Here is a 22,951-nt window from a genome sequence, read left to right on the forward strand (position 1 = left end):
AGTGGCTTCTGTTCCTCTGAAAATATTACAGGCCAAATCACCTACTGTATTTACCAAATTATTCGTTTGTCTGATAATGAAAAACTCACGGCGCCTGTGATAATTTTATAGGCGTCTGGATGCGAGAGTTTTATCAGTGTTGAGACTCTTTAAAATCTATTCGCAGCGCCTCCAGACAAACTAACCGGATATGTATATGCAAAAATAGCAATAAAAAATTTGAGTGGTGATAGTAACCCAGTCACCAGTACCCTAGACACACCTGGACAAGAGTTCGGTCATGTTTTCCTCGCTCATACCGCCAAACACCTTGAACTTCTTCAGGTTGCAGACGTGCGTCTTCTCATATTTGCCATAGGTAATGCTTAATACGATAGCCGGCCTCTCCAGCTTTAAGATCAAGTACTGTAAAAAGGCAGAAAAAGTTTTAGCAAATATTATTTGTGAAGAAACAAGAGGCAGACATGGCATAACGGTACACACAGGATTACCTCCGGTCTTGTTCAGAGTCCAGCAGAGCTCACTGATTTCCCAACATTATTCATTACATATTAAATTGAATGCAACTGCACTCAATCAACAGTTGCTTTTACATAATCTGTGCACAGCTATCTTTCAAAGAACTCTAAATAAAATCTTTAAATACAACATTCTCCCTCTATACCTTGTCAAACTTCACCACACTCAAATTCTGTATGTTTACTCTGGTTGAGCTTCATGCACAACATAAAAACACTTTGTCCCTTTCATAACTTCATATAATACAAGGTGTTCGATTTCACCATGTCTCTACTTCACTGCTGCACCCGGTGATAAAAGCAGCCCACATAAAATGGCAACATGGTACAAGAGGAAATCGAGTTTGACAATTGACACCCAGGATTAAAACAATGCTTTACAAAGCTGTTTACATGAACAGATAGATGCCTGTGACAGGCTATCATTGTACTAATCAGAGAATCGAAACAATGCCACCCTTGTTCAGGGTCATTCCAAGGCTTCATACCAAGGCTACAGCTCTGTTAGTTTTGTTAGATCTTAGTGCTGCAATCGACACTATAAATCATGATCTTCTCCTAGATCGCTTACATAATTACATCGGCATTCAGGGACAGGCATTAAGATGGTTTAATCTACCTGTCTAATCGTTACCATTTTGTAGACTTAAATTGAGAGCTATCCAGGTTAAAGCAAGTAAATTACGGGGAGCCACAAGGTTCAGTTGTAAGACCCCTGCTTTTCACAATATACATGCTTCCCTTGTGAAATATTATTAGAGGGCATGGGATAAGCTTCCACTGTTATGCTGATGATAACCAACTATATATCTCACGGAAAGCAGACGATACAGCTCAATTGACTCGGATAACTGAGTGTGTCAAAGAATTAAAAGATTCGATGATTCATAACTTTCTATTGTTAAATTCTGCTAAAAACAGATTTTGTTAATCAGCCCAAAAAACAGTACGCAGAAGGATGTACTGTAACTACTCATTCAACAGTAAAAGACATGGGAGTTATTTTAGACACCAACTTGTCTTTTAAATATCATATCAAACATATTACAAAAACAGCCTTCCTCCACCTTAGAAATATTGCTAAGCTAAGAAACATGTCTATATCTGATGCAGAGAAGCTCGCCCATGCGTTCATGACCTCCAGACTGGATTATTGTAATGCATTACTAGGTGGATGTCCTGCATCATTAATAAACAAGCTACAGTTAGTCCAGAATGCAGCAGCCAGAGTTCTCACAAGGTCGAGAAAATATGATCATATAACCGCAATCTTATCATCCCTACACTGGCTTCCTTTTAAGTTTCAAATTGAATACAAACTATTGCTACTTACTTAGAAAACACTAAATGATTTAGCTCCCATGTATCTACAGTATCTAGTCTTCTAACACGCTACAATCCTTCACGCTCCTTGAGATCTCAAAACTCCGGACTTCTAGTAGTTCCTTGAATAGCAACATCCACTAAAGGCGGTAGAACATTCTCACATTTAGCTCCTAAACTTCGGAATAACCTTCCTGACAGTGTTCAGAGTTTAGACACACTCTCCCAGTTTAAGTGCAGATTAAAGACGTATCTTTTTGTTGAGACCTACACTACATTGTTGAGATCCATTACATCTGATCACATGCACATTATCAACTTGTGTTTTTCCTTACCGCAGTCGCCATGGCTGCTCATCAGGGATAAATACCCATTGTTCACCTTAACTCTTAAATTCTGTAAAGCTGCTTTGAGACAATGTCCATTGTGAAAAGTGCTATAGAAATAAACTTTTTTTAAGCATATAACGTACATATGAACGAATCATCTATTCAATTCAGTGTATAATCACACGGTCAGGTGCCTCGAGAAAGGTGGGAGCACTGAACGATAAGTAACGCTGCTTTGAGCAGACACATCACACCTGTCTGCAATCGATTCCTCTGTCCTCGATTCTCACCCTGCTAGTCACATCGTCATAGTAAGAGCTGCAGTGTTTAAGGGCAATGAAGTGTAAATAAAGAAATGAGAAAACCCAACACCCTCTTGGACCATGGCCATAAAAAGCTGTCCGCATTCAAACTTGCAATCACAGACTGTTGCACCACGGTAAAGAAGTATTAAGAGCTTTTTTTCTTTCTCTCTTATTTCCTTGTGATCTCGACATAAGCTGTTTCGCCGTGAGCACAACTTAAAGTTCTTGTGATCTTGACATTGTTTCCTCGCGATCAGTACTTAATTTTTCGGTGTATTCGGAATTAGAGCGTGTTCTAGAGACAGCTTCATGGATAATAACCATAACCATTTGTGGCAGCGGGCGCATGGGTAACCGCAAATGGTTATCGTTATTATCAATGATGCCGCGATGATGCTGCCTGTAGAACATGCTTTTATGGTGAACACACAGAAAAATGAAGGTACTGATAGTGAGGAAGCAATGTTTGTTATGTCAAGAACGTGAGGAAAATTAAGCCGTGATCATGTGAAGAAAACTTCAAGTTCACAAGAAAACAAGAAAGAAACAAGTATAATAATGCATGGCCTCTCAGGACTTCCAAAACCAATTTTATCGCTTCCTAGTCACCAAAGAACCTACAATTGAAGCCATCTTTAATATGTGACTGTAAGTATACACACCACAGTACAATGAATTATAATAGTTAGTGAACAGCTTTGTGAAGGAAATTTGGTGGTAAGGAAAACGACTGACAGGAAATGACAGGTGTGCTTGTGAAATCAGGGGTTAAAAGTTAAATGTACATGTGAAAGCAGCTCAAACAAAACACTTTCAATTTCCTATCCGCCTAACCACAAGACCGTCTGCACTGCCTGGTGTGTGCCAATGTCACGAACTAGCTGCTTCCTCTTTCCATTTTAAGATTAGCCAGAGTTTAGACCAAAGTGTTTTTATCTTCACACAATAGAATGCATGAGACCACAGACCCCAAAGGCCATGCCTGAAACCTGTGGTTTTATGCTGTTATAACTCTCGTTTGGATTTGAACTGTTATAGAATTACGAAGTGCGTTGTACACTACGGTTTTTACAGGACGAGCATCAGGTTTAAAAAAAAAAAATTTAAAAATTAAACAAAAACGAACAAACGATTCAATCCAGTGCACTCGGGAAAATTACAACTCCGATCAGAACTGACACAAGTACAATGGATAGCAGCATCACATTACATGGAATTTTCCAGAACAATCACCAAACTTGCTCTCACTTCCAGACAGGTTCTATACAATACGGTCTCTATATATATATATATATATATATATATATATATATATATATATATATATATATATATATATATATCGACAATAATCAAAGCATATGATTATAAAAATACACAAGAGTTTAAATTAAATCAACTTAATGGTCTTTACAATCAAAAGTGTAAGAACTTTAACATTGTACTAAATTGCTTACCGTAATTTCCGGACTATTAAGCGCACCCATATATAAGCCGCACCCACTGAATTTGACAAAGATTTTTATTTTGAACATAAATAAGCCGCACCTGTCTATAAGTACACACTGAAACTAATGAACTTTACACAGGCTTTAACGAAAGACAGTGTCTGTTACACGGTGTAATGGGTGAAATATGTTGTGGCTCCTTTAAGAGCAGAGCGGCATTTTTCCGGTATTGCTGCATGTGTGCAAGACCGAGGAATATGTCCTTATTATTTTCTTAGGCTCATTTCTAAGTTTCTTTGACTAAACCCGTAATGCTGTTGCCAAGAAAAATAAAAAAGGACGAGTTTTGGAAACCTGTCTGTGCTTAAATGATTTCTGTTGCAACTGGAGTTAGTGAGTGAGCGGCAGGTCAAACGTCAGAGGAACCTCATCCATATTTATGATGTGGTGCGGTCTAATTCAGTGGGAGCGCGTCTGATTTAATATAAAAAGTTTCATTGGTTCACCTGAACCCGTTCCGCAATTCCATTGGTCTAATGTTATGGGTCTCAGTTTTTGGCTTGAAGTTTGTGAAACCGGGAAAAACCCAGGAAAAATCCATAAATTAGCTGCTACGTTGTTTAAGCCGCAAGGTTCAAAGCGTGGGAAAAAAGTAGCGGCTTATAGTCCGAAAAATACGGTGTATGTTTTAAGCCTAAAGATGGTTTGCTTCACTGACATCAGTTCAGACTTATATTCAGAATTAACAGCAACTGATTCCAAAGCGAAAGTCACTCTTGAAATCAACTCTAGATCATTTTACCTGAACATTTAGCGGAAAAAAACGCCACTGAAGAGGGAACATTCTTCGCTTAATTTCAACTCATATACTGCATTAGACCTATAAAATATTAGTTCTTTAGTTGATGTTTGGTTTGTATCATTATCGTGTTGAAATACTCCTTCACAACACATTTTATGCACGTTTACAGATGAAATGTATCATTTCAAACCCTTTTCGCCTGAGATCTAATTATGAATCCTGTCAGTACTGGTGTGTTTAGTGTGAACAGGACTTTTAACTTGTAAATAAAATCCATATTTAATTATTTTTGTCTAGTTAATATGTATAGTTTAGCTTTTAATGATAACTAGGATTACATTTATTTATTATTTTTGGATCAATGATGCCACATGTAGCCAAAACACAGTAAGTGTTAAATTGTAATATTTTCATGTCATCCATATATAAAATGTTATCACAAAAACACCAAAAAATACCAATATCATTTTAAAATCTATATCGTCTGCCCCTAGACCTGACTCAACACAGAGGGATGAGCAAGAACGAAACAACAGAGTTTCAAAACACTATATGGAAAGGTATAGGTACATTTTATGGTTGTTGGATCCGAATTATAAACCACAGCGACACGCTGAACGCTACACGAATACACACCTGTGGAGGATAATTACTTTCTGATGACCACCTGGAAGACTGGTCATTGGGTTTATCCACCAAAATGTTCCTGCAAGGAAGGAAAGAACAAACCATGTGAGACTAATTTTCCAATCATCCATTACATTATCATCATGCTGAATTCTACACAGATAATAATGCATTTCAAGCAACATATTGTGTTTATAGGTTTAAGTGAGATATACATGTGCATACACAGTATATCCACTCACATTGTCATAGTACTGTTATATATATATATATATATATATATATAATATATATACACATACACATATATATATATATATATATATATATATATATATATATATATATATATATACATACATATATATACACATATATATATATATATATATATATATATATATACACATACACATACATACATATATATACATACATACATATATATACATACATACATATATATACATACATACATATATATACATACATACATACATATACACACACACATATATACATATACACACATACACATATATATACACACATACACATATATATACACACATACACATATATATACACACATACACATATATATACACACATACACATATATACATATACACACATACACATATACACACATACACATATACACACATACACATATATATATATATATATATATATATATATATATACACATACATTATATTGTGCATTGTAAGTAGTATTGCGGGAAAACAATACAAATGTTTTAGATGTGTGTGTGTCATATAGATAGATAGACAGATAGACAGGAGAATGGCACAAGTATACAAATATACGTATAAACACTTAACGATACAATATTTACCGATCTTGTCAAAGTACTGCAAAAAGTATTGCATGAAAAATGCGTGAAAATAGTAAAGTAAATTCTAATAAACGTTGTATTAGAGTTATACAGCACACTAATATGATCAAAACTAGACAAATCTTTGCTCACTGGAATGACAGGTGGCAAAATATCTAATGCTTTCTCTCAGAGTAACAGTTACACAGCGTGTAAAGCTACAAACCCTGGATAATACTGTTTCTATTAGGTCATAAGTGACGTAAAGTTGTCTTTTTAAAGTAAATGTAAAATTATGACTAAACCGAAACCGTTAGCTTGAACTTTGACCGAAAGTAGACATGCTAGTTAACTTGTGAACACGATGCTTGTTTTTTTGTTTTTCTTATTTGCGTGCAAAAACATGCATAATGCACAAAACGCGTTAATAATATCGCTCATATTTCCTTCTTTCGTGCACTCAAGTTCACTTGAAAGTTCGCTAGCCGATATGACTGCGTGGGTATTGAGCGCGCGCGAAGGCGCGAGCTCGATTGGTTGGATGGCTAGTCACTAAACCAGACCGGTTATCAGCTTGCTAGCAGGGTAAACTACTAGAAGCTGATGGCTGATCTTCCTCTCCTGCCATGCAGTGCGATTTCCGCTGTCAATTATTATTGCAACATTCCCACGAGCCGCTCGTGGGCTAAGATAAGATAAGCTAAGCTAAGCAGAGTTAGCCGCTAACCGCCCAGCTGACTTTGCAACTAGCTCGAGTCTCCATTAGGAAAGAGCGCTTGGCCTCGTTATTGTTTTTTTTTGTTATTTGATCCAGCTCACAGCCACAATTTCGGAGTGGGTACGAGCTGGAGGAGTCGCAGCAGTGTTTCGTGGCGTTACTCACTCGGGTAAGTATGTCGAGGAGTAGGAACTCCATTTATAAACAGTGTAGGTAAGCACTCTGCTCTCGGGAGCCACCGCCATCTTGTTGGAGCACAAACAACAAGCCGCGCGCCGCGTGCACGAGCCTCCTGTGGGCGTGGCGGCGGTCTTAAAGGGGCGCGAGAAGTTTCAACTCAATTATAATAATAATAATAATGATAATGCGACAATCAAGGCTTAATTTATATAATTGTATTACATTTGCTATTTTATTGTCATATATATATATATATATATATATATATATATATATATATATATATATATATATATATATATATATATATATATATATATAAAATTTTGTTATATAACCCCGGTTGCTGATATTAATCTCCAAAAACACTGTGAGCTTTAAAGGTGCAATAGTCGGGTTTTTTTTCTTTGCTTGTACAAATGATAATAATTTGTATAACGTGATAAACACAAGTGATTGAGTCAGTGTTCTAGGATAAAGGATGTATTAAGTCGCAGGGAAAAAACACTGTTAAAAGAAGTGCTCGAGTTTGACAGTGCATATCGTGTTGTCGTGTAGATCTTGGGGCGGGGCTTCGTCATCCAAAGGGGCGTGTACATTCAAATAGTAAACTCGTATAACTTAAAAAGTAGACTCAAAATGAATAGTGGTCTAATATTGCCTATTGCACCTTTAAGTAATTATTTTGTATTTTACAATTCTTTTTACCATTCTTTATACAACAGAGGTGCTCCAAACTTTTTTCCGAAGGATTGCCAAATAGAATCTGACGCAGGGCCTTGGGCCAAAAGTTAATGTTGCGTGAGAGTCAATGTTGTTGCCATCATCATTTGAGAAAGCCAAATAATGTTTAGCTTCATTATAACAAATACTATATTCTTCTTAAACAGCAGACAATCTTAAAGTATGCGTTTACACCAAATAAAACAAGTCGAATTAATTAATATTCCCTCTATTGAATTTCATTTTACATTTTTCTGCAGCTTAAAAATTAAATGTTATGTTCATTGTTCAATCAAAAATGAATATCTGTGTCAAAGGCATTTTTTCTTTCTTATTTTCAAATTATATTTGGCGCAGGTTAAATCAAAGGTCACAATAGGCCAGCTTTGGACTAAGTTTGGGCATCTCTGTTATAGAAAAATTAATGTTCCTTACATCTCATGTGCATTCATCAATTACTAAATCTCAGATAAAACCTAAAGAAAGCAAAGCCTCACATCACATTGCATTTGTGATATGAATCTGTTTCTAGATTTATCTTTTTGTGCATCTCATACACAACCATACACAGTATGATGTATGTAATGAACTCTAATGGCATAAGCCAGAATGTAATTTTTTTACAGGTAGGAAAAATATATGCAGTTTTTATGCAGTATATGGTTTGCAGCATCAAGCTGGGATAGTGGATAATCAATCAAGGTTAAGTTCTAGTCCTACATATTGTTCTGGTTGAATGTCTGAATTGCCTATAAGAAGAAGCTCCTCCTCATTTTCTCTGTGTTGGCCTTTAGAAAGCCGGAAGTAATTCTCTGACAGAGAAAAGAGTCTGTTGTTCATTTGGCTGTCTTTTACTATCTTCCTGGATTTGGTCCAGCAATACCTGCTGCATATAGATGGCAGGTGAGGGAGCTCAGTGCAGATCGTACACTCAGCTGATCACACCACCCATTTGAGAGCCACCTAATCTGCTTGGTGCTGTTTACAAACTAGGCTGTGATGCAGCCTATCAGGAAGCTCTTGATATTGCAGGTGTAAAAGTTTATTAGAATCTCAAACTGCAAATTACATTGTCTATTATTATTATTATTATTATTATTATTATTATTATTATTATCATTGCTATTATTATTATTATCATTAATATTATTATTATTATTATCATTATCATTGATATTATTATTATCATCATTGATATTATTATTTATTATTATTATTATTATAATTATTATTATTACTAATAGTATTACTATATTGTTTTTATATGCGCGTAAACTTTTCTTCAAAGACAAAGCAACATCCTGCAGCATTATGTCCAAGATATAAATTAATATGATGACAAGCGTTTACATATGATCGTCCAAAATGCACGTTGTCCTGACCATAATAGTGTGAGGTGGAAAAAAAAAATCATTAGCCACATGAGTTTAACGAGTTCTGGTGTCTGATTATCATTCACTGCAAAGAAACGACCTTGCAGATAAAGGCACTTTGGCTCTGGTGAATCATTCTGTGACGGTGTCTTTTACCGGAAGTCAGCTGATGTAAGTAGTCAGAGATAATGCAATTTCTTCTAAGTGCATGTCTTGGACTTTGGCAAGAACTTTTTAAATATACCGTAAATGATGGCGGGACTGTAGGTGACTCTGATTCATAGTTAACCACCGCACAGTTTTGTGGAAATTGAACATTAGAGTGCAGAATTAATGACGTGTAACTTTACATAAAAAAGACTTTAGTTTCCGTTGTACTTCAGTTCAGTAATGCATAAACAACAGACTTTCAGTTGTAGTAGTCTGAAGTTTTGCAGTTTCTCCCGATGGGTTTTCTCAGGGTTCTCTTGTTTCCTTCCACCTCCTAAAAACTTGCAGGTAGATGAATGCTACGCTAAACTGCCCCTCAGTGCAAATGAAAGTTAACCTAGGATAAATGCATGGATGAATGAATGAATGAATGAATGAATGAATGAATGAATGAATGAAAGATTCCTAAACAAGCTTAATTGTAATTTTAATGCTGATCAGAATCATCATAAACAATCGTTTATGGTCCGAAAATGATTTTGCCGCTCAGTGATGTGAAAAGTGGAAGGGTTCAAGCATAAAGATAAAATCTAATGGATGTTTGACAGGATGTAAAAATGCTGTAACTAATGAACCATATCCTGTATAGCAGAACTTATCAAAGAAGAAGGTAAGGATCATACAGCACCCCTGAAGCACAAAGGATTAAGGGCCTTTCTCAAGGGCCCAATAGAGGCATCTTGGAGATACTAGGAGTCGAACCCCTGACTTTCCCATTAGTATCCCAGAGCCTTAATCACAGAGGTACCACGTTTCCTGAATGCAGACCTAGGAAAGTATTTCAGCAAATTAAACCAAATATCGTATGAAAGACACTTTTTTTTGCACAACACATGAGCAGAACTTCTGCATCAGACCCTGTTGCTGGTTGATGAAGGCCATCACATGCATTTCAGTGTAAATGTGTAACTTGACCTCAAATTTGTTTAACAAAAATGGAAAGTGTTTTACTGCCCTCCCTCCTCAGTGTTCTTTGGGATCAGCCAATTCTCGTCTTGTAGCATCAAATATTTTCACATGAAGTGTATGTATTTTTCGTGTTTTTTTTAAATGGCATGTCTTTTTTTTCTCTCTTAAAAACCATACATATTTATCCAAAACAGCATCTCAGGCTGCAATTAGAAACCTGGATTGGCAGCATGAACACAATTAAAGTAGTTCATAAACTACTTGAATTGCAGCCATGAACTCTGGATAGAAACACATATCAGCTCATAATGGGATTTTATAAACCTGGATATGAATTTTACTCGAATATTTTAAATTTGAGGTTCATTTCGGATAAAAGCAAGATTGACAAGACTGGATTCAGCTGGATTGATCTGGATGAGTCTGCACACACCCAGTTCAGATCAGCTCCATTCGGTATTAGCGCCCCCCAGACCAATTAAACTTCACTATGTGCAATACCGTGGCCCCAAGAAATCACCAAGTCACGTGGGTGGGGTCCCTTTAAAGTAGGGCTTTAAAGGGCGGCCACGCGCGCCGTCACATGACGAACGATGACATAACCGGAGAAGCCGAAAGCGCGCGCGTGGCCACCGCGTAACCTCCCCACGCGCACGAGCTCGTCCACGCGTCCCGGTGTCTCTCGGCGGACTTGAAGAGCTTTTCACTGGTTAGTTTGAGCATTGCAGCTGCTGAGGTACACACCGGACCTGATGGTGGACTGCACCTGCCGCACTACCATCACTTCCTTCCTTTTCTTTTTTTATTCTGTTCGTTCTTTTTAACTGGGGTGTTTCTACCGGGCGCACGAGGACAAGTCTGGGAGTAAGTAAAGTTATTTTTTGTGCTTTGTAAGAACTCCGCTCGCGCAGGTGTGTGTGTGTGCGCGCGTGCGCGTGCGCGTGTTAATGCGTGTGTGTTTATAATAGAGCCGCTGTTTACGCTTCTAGAAGGCGCCGGTCGCTATTAGGAACAGCCACAACACCGGGCTGGTACGACATGCTTTAGCACGATTGGCACGCAGCTCCGCTCGGCCGGTGCGCGCGTTGCCAACGTCCGCATTCCGAGCGCTGTGGCGCAGATGAAAATTGAAAGGCGGATCGCGGACACAGCGGCGCAGACACACACACACTGCGCTCCACGGGCAGCGAGCTGCTCAAACCCCCCACCCCGAGTCAGCGCTATGCTAGCGGCTTGCCGTGTCATCATTCGAGATTAAAGCTCGATGTGTGTTTTGTGATCCACGCACTAGTCTTCAAAAAATATCCACCGCGTCTCAAAGTGCGCAGTTCGCGTGAAACACGCGGGGTAGAACGAGTCTCTGAGTCAATTCGTTCGAATCGTCATTTTAAAAGAATCGACTCATTTAGACTGACTCATTTCGGGTGCTTGATATAATGTGTGTGTATACACAGACCAAGCATGATATTATAACATTATGAGCGGTGAAGTAAATAACACTAATTATCTCTTCATCATGGCACGTGTTGGTGTGTGACAAATTGTAGGGAGCAAGTGAACATTTTGTCCTAAAGTTGATGTGTTAGAAGCAGTAAAAATGGGCAAGCATGATGATTTGGCAAGGACCAAATTGTAAAGGCTAGACGACTGGATCAGAGAATCTCCAAAACTGCAGCTATTTTGTGGTGTCCCTGGTCTGCAGTGGTCAGTACCTATCAAAAGTGGTCTAAGGATGGGATAGTGGTAAACTGGCGACAGGGTTATGGGGGGACGACGACTAAAAATAAAAAATAAATAATCCAAAAATACATCTAGATGTTCTTGCTCAGTCCCTTTCTGAGACTCCAAAAAAAAATTGGCCTCCTCCAAAGAGACAAAGACAAGAGAAAAACATGAACGAGGGTGACCACTAATGCAGTGCTGAAACCTATACAGAAACGTTCGGCTTAACATGAGACCTTGAAAGCTTTAGTGATAAAGTCTCTGCCGTTGAAAAAGTTTCTTTATCCACCTTCGGAGCGATGTCATCTCTCAGGGCTACAGTTAACCAGCTTGTTATTGATGTAAGTGATCAGAAAACGAAAATGATTTGACTGGAAGAAATGGCGGAGCAAATTAAAGCTGAAAAAAAAACAAACAGCTGAAGGCGAAAATAGTGGACATGCAGAGATACAGGCGCACGAAACTACACGACCTAAAGGAGAAGAATAGGGGGGGGATACACAACAGGTCATCCTCAATATTTTGGGTTAAGTGGTCTCCAAATCTGGGGACAAGCTGACAGATGATGTTGTCATTTCAGATTGAAAGGACGGATCTATCGGTTTAATCATTGTGATCATTTCCATGTGCTACTACCGGGATCATATTTGGGGGGAAATAGATTCCAAGGTCCTTCATGACGACAATCTTCGCCTTACTAAAACTCCGTCTTCAAAGGATAAAGCTGCTAGGGACAAATTGTGGCCTTTGCTTATAAAGCGAGGGAGGAAGATAAGAAGGCTTAATGGTATGGTTGCTCCATTATCATCAATGGAAAGAAGATGGACAGTGAGAGCATTGGTTGAAGATGATTCTCACTGAATTAATGTGTCTTTTTCTTATGTCCTTTTTAAGTATTGCATCTTTTAAAGGTTTGAGATATCCGAGACATCACTAAGAGGAAAGCAATCTTTTTTTTGCATTGTAAACAAACTGATTCTGATGTCATTATTGCAAGAGACTCATTCGGTTAAAAGTGATTCAAGATTTTGGAAATCACAGTGGGAAAGTACTATTTATTTGAGTCATTGGTCCAACCATTCTGCTGGATATTGTATCCTTTTGCAAAATTCACTTTAGATGTTGGCAGATGGCTAATTCTGGTGGTTAAATTGGACAGTTGTTTGTTTTCATTATAGACAATGTGTATAGCTTTAATTCTATCTTATATAAAGACTTATTTATGGATACTGCTAGTAAGATCAAATACTGTATTTACAATCTTCACCGCATTATGTGGTGACTTCAACTTATGTCCAGATGAATCTATGGATCATTTTCCACCAAGACAATCCACAGGTTCACATTCTTATAACATTATTTCATCTGTTTGTGCTCTTGTTGACTGACACATGGTATTTTTTTCAATCCAGACATTAAAGACTGTACTTGGCACAATAAAGGATAATCTCTGAGATCTAGGATTGATTTTATTTCAATTTCCTATACGGCTCTATAATTTGTCACAGATGTATCCGACATCTCTGCTCCTTTATCTGATCATAAATTCATTATTTTCCAGTTAAAATCTGCTCAGGAATCGAAAGGTGAAAGGGGATATTGGAAATCTAACAATCAGCTTCTTGAAGATGAAACTTTCAATATTACTGTACAGGAAACAGCAAAATAACTATGTGAATTTGACCCAAAAAAAAATAAAACCAAATTTAAGTATCTGTTTCAAAACGAAGCTATAAAACGATCTAAAGAATTCAACCAAGAATACGAAGGAAACTAACTTACTGAACAAACTGAAATCCTTGATGAGTTTAGACACTGTTAAACCTGAGGAAGAGACAGAATTAACTAGTAAACAAATTGAATTTGATCAAAGATATTTGGATTTGGCAAAAGCTGCTTCCATTAGGTCCATCATACCAAATGGCTTGAGAACGGTGAGAAGAAAACTAGCTTTTTCTGCTCTAGAAAATGATTGCACTCTCTTCTGATTAATGGCGTGCTTTGCACAGACCCAGTAGAAATCTTATGTGCCGTCTCCTGCTTTTATAAGAATATATACATGTCCAATTTCAATCAAAACAGTGCTCCGACTATTTAAATAAAATTCCTGTTTGTACCAGTCATCACTGAGAAGGGGAAAATCAGATTGCAATGTAGAATTAGATCACTCAGAAATAACTGAAGCTGTCTTCTCACTTAAAAAGCGAAAATCACATGGTTATGATGGTCTATCTTCTGAATTCTACCAGCACTTTTGGGATGTGATCAAAATGCCCCTATTTCAAAGGTTTAATATGTGTATCAATGAAGCAGGGTGTCATTTGTCTCTTAAACCTTTTGGTTTCTCTGACATTTATTGATGTAGTCAGCGTATTCTATAATGATATAAACTGTTCTGTAATACTACAGGTTTGATTTGGAATGAGGAGTCAGACATGGTTGTCCAATTTCCACCTTCCATTTATTATTAGTGGTGGAGATGGTGGAGTCTTTTGATATTCAGAATGGCTTTTTTTTTTTTTGGAAGGGCAAATCTCAAGTATCATATGCTTTATCTGTGATTAAACAATTCTCTATAGCCCATGGTTTTTCTTTTAATATTTTTTAATGTGAGATAAAATTATGTAAATCCACTCTTGCAATCGCACCACAATTGCAAATATACTGTTAAATATTTGGGCATTTCAGTTTCGCAACGTGTAGCTGAAAGACAACAGACTGAAGAAAGTACCTAGTATATGTAATAATTGGCTCCAAAGAGACTCCACAAAGGTACTCCTTTATAAAGCAGAAGGTTTGTCCCATTTTGTTTAACCGGCACTTTATCTTTACACGTTAATACCTTAATACATTAATAATTGTAAGGTGGAAAAATAGATCACAAAAAATAAAAGTCAGTTCTTGCAAATAAGAAGAGAGAGAGAGAGAGACTAAAATATGCATTTCACACCTAGGCCTTTAGTGGTGTCCTTCCTGAATCAGTCCACCTCTTAATAGCATCTTATGAAGCCATAGCTATCAAAACCATGAATTTTATACAGAAACTCAGAATAACAGAGTGCTGCATCACAGACAGGTATCTTCTGCAGTAAGAATGAATGCCATTACTAAATCAAGAAACCCAATAAACATAAACCAACAAGTCTCCTTTCTCTGCAGCCACAGCTGCACCTCTGACATGCATCATCTCTAGCAGAAGCATTGATCTAATCTTATAAAATAACTCCAGGGTTTTCTGTGCATTATGGTTTTTTTTGGGATGTGAAATAAAGGCAAATTGTGTGTTTTGTGCAAATTCTACAGGAAAGAAAATGCAAACGTATAACTGGTTTATAAAAACTGTTATTCTGATAACTGATTTGTGATAAAATCTGCAAATTCTATAAGAAAATCAGAGTAAGGTCCTGGGGGTCTATAAATAATAATTAATGAAATTGACTGACTAGACCTGCTTTCGGCTGCTAAATATTTTATGTTAGTGTAAAGATCTTCGGATGTGTTACATTTGTGTTTAGTTTTTTGTGTGACGCTTAGATTATTATTATGAATAGCTGCAACTCTGCCTCATCGCCATTTAGACGGGGCTTGTGTATGTAACTATATATTTAGGAGGACTCGCTTCATTTAATGCTAAATATTTGTTTGGTTTAATCCACGTTTCGGTCAGACACATTACATTAAACTCCTGGTACTGTTTTGACTGAACTTTCCTCACAATATTGAGCTTTCCTTGTCAAGTGTATCTGTGACCAAATCATTTGCTTTGTCAGTCATTGTGGAATGAAAAAATGGCATTTTCCCCCCTCTTTTCGTATATATATTGCATGGTGGGACAAATCAAAGGTTTGGCCCATGGGCCCTTGTTTGGGCAGCTCTGCTTTAAAGGTCACACTGAACTGGGCAAAGAAGACAAATAAACTACTATACACACCATTGTGTAGGCAACAGTTGGTACATTGTTTTCAAATAACCACATTGGTTTAAGTTGGCAAGACGTCTACAGTAACTGAAATATACAAAGCTTTAATTTATGAGGTAAACGGGTTACAACAGAAGATCACAATGGGTTTTACTCCTGTCAGCCAAGAACAGGAATCTGAGGCACATCATGGACACAGTCTCATTGAAACTCTTGAGTTTGGGTGGGTCCATGTCCAGGATGGTCTTGACAGGAATGGAATGTGGCATGGTCTTCTACTGTTGTAGCCTATCAATCTTAAGGTTTGGTGTGTTGAGATGCTTTTCTGCTCACCACGCTTTCATGGTGGATACTTGAATTATTATATTAATAATATATTAATATGAACAGCATATGTTTTTATGAACAGCGTTTCCACCAACAAATCTATTAGTATATATAATATCTTGGAAACAATTTCAAAACACAAATTAAGATATTTATTGTGTTTATCATGTCGATCACATCTGCACAGTGTTTGAAGAGTAAACTAATTTGTCAATAGGTAGCAAGAAAGTAGCAGCTCTTCTGTTGACTGTGCCTAACTTTAGGGCCATTCTTCCTTGTGAATTGATTCTCTCGAGTCACTTAAAAGAGTCGTGTTTGCTGAACCGATTCCTGATCCCTGAGCTCATCATTACAGCGTATAGAGCAGGGAGAAAAAAAAAAGCTGCGTCTAAGCGCGAGCGCGTGGGGGTTTTTCCGGTACATACGGCGTATTTGAGCGCGTGCGGGGTTTTTTTTTTTGTTGCTAAGTCTAATAGATGCCAAGTTTTGATCGGATTCAATACACAAATGGAAAACACTTTTGTAAGTTTTTATTTTTCTTTCTTTCTTTTTCTCCTCCTCCAGCACCGGCGTCATCAGTGCACAGACGGGGCAAAAGCGGAACCGAGACCTCGGCTTGGTCCTCAAAGCAGGATTACAAACTGCGCAAGAGACGCCAGAAGATCCTGCTCTCTGCCTCCTTGCGTAAGATTTTTGCGGGTTTATTTGCGCTGTTTTCTTCTGCTGGTTTAAAACCGACGCTGCCTTGAAAATCATCTCGGTACATAATGCAGCTCTTGCGACATTTGTTGTTGTTCTTGATGATGATGGTGGTGCGTGTTTGTTGCTGGAAACCCAATATTCATCTTTTTATCTCTTAATTTCTTTCTTATTGTGAAAGAGCTATTACTATTATTAACCTTTGCCAGTAGTGCAGTTGAAAGGTATCCTGCTCAGGCATGTTTCATTAAGTGCTTAATGAAACTTATCAGAGGTCTGGAGCTCGAGTTTATTAGTCAGAATTGTTTTCCTGTTATTATATATTTTTATGTCGCGGGTATGCATGTTCGGTAAATAATGAAGTGATTGGTGTGCACGCAGGTGACCGAGGAAAGGACCGGTTTTCACAGACTGTATATTATGTTGAAGTCTTTATGATGATTATAGTGTGACGCCACAATCTTTCTTTACACCTGATCACCGGGTTGAGAGCGCGCGCTACCGTCTGTGGAGGCGGCGCGCGCGCAACACGAACCGCAGGCCGGGTGCGGCGCGCGTCGGACACACACACACACACACAGATGAAAAAGAAGAGAGGGTAAAAATGAGGAAGGAGAGATAGAGAGATGAGAGGGGGAGAGAGAGATGAGAAATAGGGAGAAAAGAGAGAGAGATGAGAGTGAGAGAAGGGAGACAGACAGAGAGAGAGAGATATTGTAAAAAAGAGGAGAGAGAGAGGAGAAATAGGGAGAAGAGAGAGAGATGAGAGTGAGAGAAGGGAGACAAAGAGAGAGATAGAGATACTGTAAAAGAGAGGAGAGAGAGATGAGAAATGGGGAGAAGAAAGAGAGAGAGCGAGAGAGAGAGATGAGAAATAGGGAGAAGAGAGAGAGATGAGAGTGAGAGAAGGGAGACAAAGAGAGAGAGAGATACTGTAAAAGAGAGGAGAGGGACTCAGAAGAGAGAGATGAGAGATGAAGGAAAGGGAGAGAAAAGAGAGGAGTGGGAGGGAGAAGAAAGAGAAATAAGCGCGAGAGAGAGAGCGCAGTAAACAGCACAGGGGTCTGTTTAAATCTGCACATGAGACTTAATCACAGCTGAGATCATCTAGTTTGCAAAGAAGGAACCTGACGAGTGTAGTGGTTTATAGCTAGTTAGATCTCCTCAGATGTGGTTAGATCTTTTCGAGCTTTGCGAGTCTCTTTGGAGTCATTAGAGTTCAGTGGCGGATTGCACCATCGGCTGAGGGCAGAGGACACACGTTTAGCACATAAACACGACACAGGGGCTTCGCTACTGCGCATCTGCCATTTTGCATAACTAGCAGAGAGTCTGCATAGTTACTGCAAGAATAACAATATTAGATAAATATCAGATATCACTGTTGCACAGAGATCGGATATCCGATCCCACTGAAACTGGCGCTTCCCTGTCAGTCTGCTAGTTTAAAGACCTTGTTGTATAAAAACTTGTTTGACGCACTTCCTAGATATTCCCTTGATGTCAATTTCCATTGAAATAAAGCACATTGATTAAACAGTTGTGCTGCTACATTGGTATATATATATATATATATATATATATATATAATATGACTGATCACTATTACTGACTAATATATATGTCAGCTAAGTTGCTGCCATTCTGATTTGCATGACTGGGTTTGGATTACTTTACATAGGGTCAGAGTTGACAAATACTGGCAGATGTTTTTATTCAGAACGAACAGGGAGAATGCAATGAAAAAAATACACATCGTAATTGAAATAAATATAATTATAAACTAGAATTTATTTAAAATGTGTATTTATATATTTTTTTCATCGCATTCTACCTGGTTGTTCTGAATAAAAGCATGTGCCAGTAATTGTCAACTCTAACCCTATGTAAATCATTCAAATCAACTGAAAAAGCTATGAAAGCTGACACACCGCTCCTAAACCTATCCCTAATTCTGGACACACACTGTGCCATTTCTTTTTTTATAGTCCTTTTGCGATCGTTGCTTGTCAGACTGCACAAACATATTTCCTCGTGTCACACTGTAGGATCTCCGTTGTCATAATGTCAGACTGTACTACAGTCAAAAACGCCATCAATCCGTGACCCGTTCAGACACGTGTTCTCTCGCTAGCTAGCAGCAAACAAAAGCAATCTGTGAAGTTGCTAATTGCTTCATCAGGTTGAACGCTCCTGTTGGTTCTTGGTTTGACGGTCATCCTAGGAGTCGTCACACTACAGTGTCTGAAATCTGAAACACTGCTAGAATTTCATCAGAGGGAAAAAATGATCACAAGGGCCATTAATTGGCTGTCGGCGAACACGTCAAACCAGCGAATAAAAACTGTTTCAGCCTCGGATTATAGGAATCTTTTTAGATTTTCTATCTATTCAGATAGCTGGGTATTTGGGAATAAAAATGACAAAGTTGCACACATGAGACAATGATGGACCATTACGTACAGTAAATCTACACGGACATGCACTGGTCAGCTATAACGTTAAAACTGCCGACAGATAAAGTGAACCATGTTGATTGTCTCGGTTTATTGGCACTGGTCAAGAAAGTGGGAAATGTGAAACAGCAAGCGTAAAGTCCGTTCTCAAAGTTGATGTGCTGAAAGCAGGAAGAATGGCGTAAGTATTTGAGTGACTTTGACTATCAAATTGACATTTTGTGTTACATCAGGTTGATGTTCCTGCGTATGTGTATGGCTTGCCTGGAGAACAGATGACACCTGGGTGCACTAGAAGAAGACTGAGTCTGGCAGAAACGGTGTGCTGGTCTGAACAACGTTTTGCTTGCGTTTTTGTGGCTGTGACTAATACCATCTAAGTAAACATTGATGTTAAACAAAGTACACCCCTTTGTTACAACAGTACTCAATAATAATAGCCTGCTTGGGAAAAATTGTGCAGCCTGCCTCACTGCAAAATCTTGTCTCTAAACTCCTCAGATATTAATCTGTGGGATGTAATGGACAAACAATTCAGATCCTTGGAGGCTTCAGCTCACACTTTTAGAGGTCTTGAGTCTATGCATCAAAGGGTCTAAGCTGTTATGGAGGCACAAATGGTGGAATTTACAATTTTCAGTGGTATGAATGTTATTGCTGATCAGTCTAGAAAGTAGGTAACTTTTAAGCAACACTAAAATGTGGGATTAGAAAATGTTGTTAAATCTTTGGGCCCCCCAGCCATCAAGACAAAAAGCTGTTTTATTGCGTGGCCAACGACCTCTACATTCCCGCTGTTCTGTTGTGACACTAATGTGATTTGTCATTGTAGTTTTACCCAAAAGCTGAACGAAATTGCAATTGAGTGAACACTAAACTATAAGATAAGTAATCAACAGGTGTTGTGTGTGTCTGAACTTTACAGATGCTTGAGTTTAAACGCTTCCTAAAAACAGAAATATAAACCTTCAACAGAGTGCCCGTAAACAGGTTGCAACCACGGATAGGAAATCCACTTTGATCTATCGAAACACTGACTTAAATTGAGAGAGATATCACAAAAGATTACACTCATATATCATAATGAGCAACTTTAGAACGACTCAGGCGGCGGTTTTGTGTATGCGTTGCAGTCAGATGACTCAATCTGACTGCAGGGTGGACTAATGGTAAATGATTTTTATTTATTGGATACCATACCAAGTGAGTCAGCATGCTTTATGTGATTTGATGGTCTGGAAACTTAAGGTTATAATCTGGTAGCTATTTAGCTAGCTATTAGCATTAATGAAGGTTTAGGGAACAGGCATAGGATTAATGATGATAGAATTGGGAATCCTTCTTAGATGGCTCTCATTTGACTGATTACCGTGGTTAAAATTTCTGTTGGGAAACATGGTGTCTGTAGCGAAGTTCGATAAAAATAAAACGTGTTGTCTCAAAACATGCTTTTACCTGATTATCTGCTTTGTTTCCTATACAAACCTCAATATCCTCCTGTCTAACCGTGCAGTGTGAAGTATTTAATGCAGAATTTTTATTTAGAAGTTATACAAATCTTAGTTACAGCTTATAACGTTTTTGCTGAGTCATAGTCATGTTTTGTTTCTTTTGATATAACAACACATTTTACTTATGTCCAGCCACACCCCCATTTTCTTCCAACTCAAAACTACATCATTATACTTTTCTCAGCAAAAATGCAGCATGAAAGGTTGGGATCGGTTTTCGCATAATACGTATTCGATTATTGTCTCTCAATGTTTAATTTGGAGGTGACTGCACCTTGTGCTAGCATCTCACACGACTTGTTTTCAACTTGTTTCCCCATGGCTACGCTTTCTCCACTGCTTTCTCCATTGGTTCGTTAAGCGGCTTTGCTAAGTGGTGGGACGAACTTCCACATGATGTCTGAACAGTCACTAGCAGTCTTTTACATGACATCTAAAGACCTACCTTCAGTACCCAAATTAGCACTTCTCCTATAGATACAAAGCTTGTCTTCTGACTATAATCTATATTCTCTCCCAAAAGCGCTTCAGACTAATGATATTCTTTGTCTGTGTCCTAATGGCCCAACATCAGAATGTACTTATTGATGCAGACTTCAAATCACTTTTGGAAGTCGCCCTGGATAAGTGTGTCCGCCATGTGCCGTAAATGTAACGCATAGCTGTATATCAAACTTTAGTTTTTGTGAAGGTCATTAAGGAGTAGGTTTGTTTTCTAGTCCTCTGGGCAAAAGCGAATAAGAAGTAATAAGCCAGTCACACAACCAGGTTGCCCCGAGTTTCCCTCAGGATGTTTAATAAGGTTGGTTGGCTGAAGTCCACACCTGGTGGCGTTTTATGTTCTTTATTAAGCATTATTAATGTCTGGGCAGTTCTTTTCGAGCCAGACATGTCCACACGCTGAAGAACAACAAGATTAGCATCTGAAACAAACTTCATCTAAAACAAGCAATAAGTCGTTCAGGTAATCACGTCTGCTGCGTGAGAATTTACTTTGCGTACGTGTGTTAGAGAAAACAAAGCGCAATAAAGACAGCCACCCCATGACCTTTTTTACGACTAGCTGACACAGTAATGGTCGATACCATGCAGATGGCTTTTCTACCACATTAAAGTGCCTCGTTTGCAAATAACCTGCCTCGTTTAGGAGCATTCAGGCATTACACAGTTTGGGACATCAGCTGACTTGCTGTAAGCTGCTCAGGGTTTTGATGAGTCAACAGTGGCAAAGGTTTTGATGCAAATATACAGCAAACCCACTTCCTTAAGAAGAATGAAGGGACACTGGCTGTACCATTTTCCAGGCAAAGCAAGTTCTCGTGACATTTCTGTGGCGCTTACATGTGTTAAACATATCTAAATGGAGGCCTTTGTCTGCAAGAGTTGCTATCTACGTTTGTTTATGCAGTGGCCATATTCAGACGTATACATGTTTGTCTAGTTGTAATGACTGCAGTATAGGAACGTGTCGTGATGGTGAACGATTATGATGACACAAAGCAGCTTTTACTGTCCTGGCAGCCTAGTTTACATGCCAAGTTTAGCAAAATGCGTTCAGTCATGCCAGCAAGCACTCAGATCAGTAGCAGGCAATACATTCATCATAATTACCTAACAATATAGACTACGTGCTCATTATAGGAAGTCAGGTCTGTTTATACAACGGCGACCCGAACAGGTCTCAGCTGTACAACGGCTTGCATGCGCGTGGTCAAGCATCTGTCGTTCTTATGTGAGTGCATGTGTTTACATTCGGCGGTGGTGAGCAGTGACGCAGGAAAAAAAAAAAGGCACGCAGAAGCAGAGGTTGCTGCCATTACTGCGGTGCAGAGACCAAGAGAGGGAGGGAAGGAGGAAGGGAGGGTTAAAATGAGCGAGCGAGAGAAGGAAGCTTATAGCAAGAGGTTGTGTACAGTAGAAAAAAAAGAAAAAATTAGAGACAGCAAAACTGAAAGGCAGATGATGAAAAATAAGAATGGCCAGGCAGAGAAAAGCAATGGGAGGGGCAGAT

At 38.4% G+C, this 22,951-nt stretch overlaps 3 protein-coding genes across 9 annotated transcripts in view; 1 reads left to right on the forward strand and 2 right to left on the reverse strand.

The window, feature by feature from the left end:
• mkln1 (muskelin 1, intracellular mediator containing kelch motifs) overlaps nucleotides 1–7,227 on the reverse strand; it is a 29,427-nt gene extending 22,200 nt beyond the window's left edge. The window contains exons 1-3 of the mRNA XM_083528839.1: nucleotides 7,077–7,227; nucleotides 5,362–5,431; nucleotides 263–405 (exon numbers count right to left, since the gene is read on the reverse strand). Coding sequence (XP_083384965.1) covers nucleotides 263–405; nucleotides 5,362–5,431; nucleotides 7,077–7,156 — 293 coding nt within the window. The 5' untranslated portion in view covers nucleotides 7,157–7,227. The remainder of the gene's footprint in view (nucleotides 1–262; nucleotides 406–5,361; nucleotides 5,432–7,076) is intronic.
• The window catches only part of LOC310719287 (histidine ammonia-lyase-like), a 135,034-nt gene that overhangs the window by 84,689 nt on the left and 27,394 nt on the right, over nucleotides 1–22,951 (reverse strand). The gene's annotated exons all lie outside the window — the stretch shown is intronic.
• LOC310719299 (uncharacterized protein) overlaps nucleotides 10,771–22,951 on the forward strand; it is a 56,659-nt gene continuing 44,478 nt past the window's right edge. Inside the window, exons 1-2 of one of the 7 annotated variants that reach the window (XR_014531428.1) lie at nucleotides 10,772–11,170; nucleotides 16,839–17,034. The gene's annotated coding sequence lies outside the window, so the exon portion shown is untranslated. Of the gene's footprint in view, nucleotides 11,171–16,665; nucleotides 16,715–16,838; nucleotides 17,035–22,951 lie in introns of those variants that run through there. The other 6 variants (XR_014531429.1, XR_014531431.1, XR_014531432.1 and 3 more) reach the window with 6 other exon arrangements.

The sequence above is a fragment of the Silurus aristotelis genome (genome assembly GCF_946808225.1).
Source record: "Silurus aristotelis genome assembly, chromosome: 24".
NCBI classification, from domain to species: domain Eukaryota; kingdom Metazoa; phylum Chordata; class Actinopteri; order Siluriformes; family Siluridae; genus Silurus; species Silurus aristotelis.